The 6,000-nt window shown below is 40.2% G+C and overlaps 1 protein-coding gene across 1 annotated transcript in view; it reads left to right on the top strand.

Annotated features, from left to right (window-relative positions):
- Nucleotides 1-2,268: 2,268 nt before the first annotated feature.
- Nucleotides 2,269-6,000, top strand: part of LOC117246656 (heparan sulfate glucosamine 3-O-sulfotransferase 6) — a 28,488-nt gene continuing 24,756 nt past the window's right edge. The window contains exon 1 of the mRNA XM_033610542.2: nt 2,269-3,091. Coding sequence (XP_033466433.1) covers nt 2,562-3,091 — 530 coding nt within the window. The 5' untranslated portion in view covers nt 2,269-2,561. The remainder of the gene's footprint in view (nt 3,092-6,000) is intronic.

Genomic DNA, 6,000 nt, shown 5'->3' with positions numbered 1-6,000 from the left:
GCCCATATTGTATTCACTATAATAAAATTATTTTCTTTTCAATACAGTTAAATATGTGACTTAAGGTAGCTTACACCACATTCCATAAATTCCATTTGAATCAAAAGCTGAGACTGCAGTTATAGTTCTTTGCTAAGCTAGTTAGCTTTAGCCAAAGTTTTACATCAGCTGTTATATCACGATTGGATTGAGCTACTACTTCATTTACATATGTGGGATAGCCTTACTAATCTTAATAAACTGATATCTGTATGCAGACCCTGTAGGTAATGTTACAACATTTTGGTATTGGACGCATTCTTGTTTTTGTTTATAGACAAAGTAGTATCGACGACCAGTCACACTTGAGCAGGGTTTGGTTGTCTGTCTGCAGCAAGAGATCTAATGCATCAGACAAAGTACAACCTTGAAACCCATTGGCTATTGTTTGACAATGGTTTAGTTTTTTTTTTAAGCTTTTTTATAGTTTAGCTGACTGCATATGCAGATACTTATTTGTTAGCCAAAATATTGTCTGGACCTGTCTCAAGTTGCTAATCGAACCATAGGTGTAGATTTCAGGGGGAACGTAGGGGGCGCATCCCCCTCACTTTTAAGAACATATACGTTTGACAAATTTAAAGACATTTACGCTGTTAATTGATGCAGAAAAAGCACAAATTGGTGCAGAAAAATCAAGTGTTTGACGCTCAAGATTTTCTGTCGATATACCTTCTAAATCCCTTGTTCATATGTGTCCACCCCATTGTTGAAACAAACCTACACCCTTGAATCAAACTGTAATCAATGACCAACACATGGAAGATTAAGTCTGGCTAAACTGGATCTCTTGAAATATTGGCCATTGCCCCCCTGAGACTATTTCGTTGTCAGATGATAGCCAATGGGTTCCACGACTGTCATCTAACTAATCGAATTACCAAAATATAATGTCATCACAATGAATATTTTTGGAACCAAATAACAATAGGAAAAACAAAAAATGTTACGTTTTAGCTTTAGCTGAGGCCGACCATGGATATCTCACCAGCTTGCTAACGCTCAATATAGCTGTGTAATTTTAGCTGTCTAGTGCCAGATTTGGCACTAGGCAAGCGTAACGTGTCCAGAACAATGGCAAAGACATTACATTTTTAAATTGATGTAACAGTGCAGACATGCAACATGACATCTTTAAATTTCATTATGCTATATGTAATGCTACTACAGCTTTGAAGCCACTTGAGGGGGATTTTAAGCTAAATATTTGGATCATATATGGTTCAAAAATAAAATTAAAAAAAAAGGAACAGACATATATATCGAAGGGAAGAACCAGCTCAAAACTGTGAGAGTCATCAATGTGCATCTTCAGATTGCAGAAATGAAACCGGGCTATAGGTTTTTTAGTGGAGCTGTACACTTCCAGTAACATAGGCTACAATATCACAAAGAGGAAGAGATCCAGACATTTTATCTGTCTGCGTCATTGCTGAAAATATAATCTGTGTCCTTAGGCTTTCTTGGCAAGATTCAGGAACACATGGGTAGATTTCAAGGACATACTAAAGATTTGGTTCCAAAATCCTTTATATCAGCAAATATCTCATGTGACGGCTAAATTTAGATTTGTTTTACTTAAAGTGTTTGAATGTTTTGGTCTCCATGATTTAACAGCAGCAAAAAATAAAGGAGAAACGGGGGATCTAACTATGGTCTCACACACACACACACACACACACACACACACACACACACACAGAATTAGAGAAAGCTGTTGACACCTGTCTGTCCCTATTGGGCAGGAGTGTAAAGGTTAAATGTGTGTGTCATAGCTGGCTCCATGGGGGTGTGTGGTCAGGAGGGCCAGCAGACAGCAGGTGGCCACTAGCCCCATCCACAGAGGACAGACTGGGCAAGAGACAGACCAGTAATGCAAGACGTCTCACGGTGGATGTGGTGATTTAAAGGGGAAATGAGGGGAAATTGCACCCTCAGTCCGCAATCAGAAACTAATATCCCCTCTTCATCATGTCCCAGATATTTCCCTCCTCTTCCAATACATTAGATACAATTACACTAATGACTATATTTCTCTATAATAATAATAATTTGATTTGAGAGTTTCTCCCCGTCTGACAACCTGGAGAGATTAATTATTTCTCGGTGTTATTTTAGTGTCGCGCGGGCAGAGGATGGAAGGGGTGTGCGTTTGATAAACAGGGCGTGGATTTGGCAGTGAGACGGGAAAGGGGGTGTTGAGGGTTTCCTACAGAGCCGCTGCCAAGGAGCCACGGGAGCGCACAGAAGGCACGGAGCGCTGCGGACGTTAATTCGCAGCCACCTCTCCGCTGAGCCTTACTGGGACTTCGCTCAAGTTTTTTTTTTTTTTTTTTTGAACAAATCTACAAGTTGTTTTGATGCTTTGACGGAAGAGGGAGAGTCAGATCAGCTGAGGAACATGGGGAGCTGTTTGACGCGCGGGGGGCAAGTTTTACGCCACTTGCTGCTGTGGCAGGAGCGCGGTGATTCTTCCCAAAGCGTTCTCAGTTTGAGCAACTTTTAAAGCATGAAGTCCTTTGATGTGGCATGTTTCCTCCGTTGTGTCTTCACGCTCAGGGTTGCGACTCATGGGATGTAGTAAATGGAGAGCTGCGTTCAACTTTGGACACCTGAGGGTGCAGTCCAAGCTGTCCGTCTTCTTTACCATGATCATCCTCTTCATGTACCTCTTCTACTGCCTCAACGGATACTGTGACTCCTTGCCCAGGCCAGTCTATGACCAACAGAGTAATTTTCAAAACAAACTCATTTTAAATGATGGACACGACGCGTCCCTGCAGCAGGAGCAGCAGCTCGGCGCGTATAACGCGTCTCAGGTTGTCCGGGATCAGCTGTCGGACTTATCGAACAGCGATGCTCCGTCTCATAATATCTCTATAGCCAACACTTTCGGTAGCAAAAAGTTTCCTCAGGCCATCATCATCGGGGTGAAGAAAGGTGGCACGCGGGCTCTGCTAGAGTTTCTGCGCATCCATCCGGACGTGAGAGCAGTCGGCTCTGAGCCGCACTTCTTTGACCGCTTCTATGACAAGGGACTGGACTGGTACAGGTAGGCAGTGTTTTTTCTGTTTGCTTTCTTTTATTTTGTCTTCTGAGTTGATGATACAAGTCATTAAATATTTATCTAAAAGCAGGATAAATATGCTGCTGTGCTCAAACTGGAAATTGACCGGAATAGCAATGAACTGTAGGGGTCAAAGTTCAGGGCAGGAGTCACAGACGTCTGAGAAGTTGTAGCTGTTTGCTTTCATCTTCTAATAGAAAATTTTAATATATGTATAATAAAGTAAAGATAGAGACTTTCTTTTTGTCTTCAGGATCTGCATACACCACATATGAAAGCTACAGGAACATTTCCTACATTAAGCTGGTTCATTGAAGGCAACAACAATAAAATATATGATATAAATTCATTTAGAAATTGACTGAATATTCCTGTGATGGGTTATGTATTGCATTAGGCTTAGCAGTGTTAACGTGCTGTAATAAAATCAGGTCACGCAGGGCAAGTAGACTGAGGCCCCAACTACAAGTGGCCAAAAAAGTCCCCTGTTCTTCTCTAGATTGCTCTAGATTAACTAACAATTCACTCTGCAATGCAAAATATGCATGGTACCTCTTTTATCTTCAATCGTTTCACATGAAGTGTATTAACAGATCTTGTCTGACCAGTCTGATGGTGTGGGTGATGTCTGATTAGGCAGACGTAAAAGTTAAATCTCATTTTGTGTTTGTGGAATCTGTCTGGTCTTCAAACTGAAAAGTGTCTTTAGAAATATAAGTAAGTAAATGATGAGGATTTCAAATCGAGAAGTGAGTTTTAAACACTGTTTATTGCTTTATGTGTATCAGGGATTCTTCTTCTGATTTTTATTTGACCACACTGGGACCACAGTGGAAAAAAAGGTGTGTTCATGTGCTGTCATCAGACAGTTGTCATGTATTTTATAGTTTCCTTTTACAATAAATGACAAGAGACATTAGTGAGCATGTAACAAAAACACAGGTATTTTAAATTCATTTTTTATTCCACTTAAAGCATATTTCCGTGCAGGCAAACACATCATCTGATGCATGGTGTGATCCATCCGTCTCCTCCTCTGTCTTCATTAATATCCCTCAGCACCAATAAGAGCCTGTGCTGATACCTTCCAAGGATGGCAGCGTATTCAGTCCCCTGCCAATAAATTGCTGTTTATTGAGCTGACACGCTGCTTCCCTAAGTGTCCGATGTTGGTCCCCTGAGGGCCTCGCCACCGGCCTGATCACAGAGGGAGGATGGGTTGTTGTGGATGGTGGTAGTGTGGATGACCCCTCAGTCAGGTGTTTGCTTGAGGATCAGCCAAAATGGGTTTCTGAAGGCTGACGGTGATATTTTTCTTGTCACACATCGCCTCTATTTTAATTTTTCCAATGAAAACCAGACACGTATGATTTTTTTTTTCAGCATAGCAGCATACAGAGAGACACAGTTATCTTAGTTTGCATGTAGAAATTGAAAAATAAAATGGGTGAAAAATATATTTTTGCAATTTAAAGAATGAAGAGGAGGAAGCTCTTTATTTGGGGTGGACATGCCTGATATGTGATTGCACAGAGATGGGAGAAAAAGAGAGAGGGAGGGACAGGGGAAAGCCATTACAGAGGAAGAATGAGGAAAAAAGATCTGGGGAGTAAATGACGGTTTGATAAAGAGGCGAGTAGAGCAGAGAGGAGAACGTCGAGGTGTGGCAGAAAAATGTGTGGTGGGAGAAGAAGACAGAGAGACACAGGGAGAGATCAATACGGCCGGGTAATGATCGGTTCACTGCGAGGCTCAGGTGGAACAGCACTCAGTGACATCAGAGATCAAAGTGTGTGTGTGTGTGCACCAAGTGTGGTTCTTATTACTCTGTACAGTTTTCAGGAACATGAGGAGGCTGGGGTTTTCCTGCTGCATGAAAAATGTCCGATGCATGTGTGATGAGACAGATATGAGTGATGTGGGCAGCACTGTGTCGAGGCAGTTTAACTTTGAGTTTAGGAATTACTAAAACTGAATCCTCTGGAACGGTTTCAACACAGACATGTAACTTTTATTCAAGTAGTTGTAACATCTGTAAAACAGCTGTTTGCAATCACTTCGCCTAGATGCAAAAATACAGTATGAACAAGAAGCTTAGTGGTTGTACATTCTGTACGTAACGTCTTCCCACTCTGTTAATGATAGGGGATAGGGCTGAAACCAGCAATTATTTTTTAACCAACAGTTATTAATTAACATTTAATCTGCTGATTACCTTCTCGATTAATATTTTTGTGTGTAAATTGTCAGAAAACAGTGAAAAATGCACATTATTTTTTCCCAGAGTCCAAGATGACTTTTTCAGATTCCTTGTCTTATCTGATCATCAATCTAAAATCCAAATACACTCAGTTTACTGTCATATAAAACCAAAAAAGCAACAAATCCTCATATTTAAGAGTCTATTATCAAAATAGTTGCAGATTAATCTTCTGCGGATCAGATAATCAGTTAATTGACTAATTGTTTCAGCTCTAACTAGTTGGAATTTAGGGAAATGTGTATAAAAAAATGCGCAACAATTCAAATTTTCAACATTTTTGGGAGTTATAAAAAAGTGCTAGAAGGAGAAGTCTCACTCTTTTTTCTTTACAACTGTGTTTTATGTTTTTTTTTATCATTACTGTCTTAAGCTTAGCAGATGTAAGGGGATATTTAAGGGGAATATAAGGGCTCGATGAGACTACAAATGTGTTGTCTTGTGCAGTCATGTCTCTCCTGAAATAATCAGCAGGAAATAACCCTACAAAGCAGCAACTTTAGGATACTATGGACTTCACTGGACTATTAAATAATCACAAAATTCTTTTTTTAACCATTATCTCTGTCCTCTCTAATATTTTCCACCAGGCTTCAGATTTTTTAATCAAGTCCTGATATGATCACACAGTAGA

The sequence above is a fragment of the Epinephelus lanceolatus genome, chromosome 21, assembly GCF_041903045.1.
Source record: "Epinephelus lanceolatus isolate andai-2023 chromosome 21, ASM4190304v1, whole genome shotgun sequence".
NCBI lineage: Eukaryota > Metazoa > Chordata > Actinopteri > Perciformes > Serranidae > Epinephelus > Epinephelus lanceolatus.
This window is presented reverse-complemented; position numbering and strand designations above follow the sequence as displayed.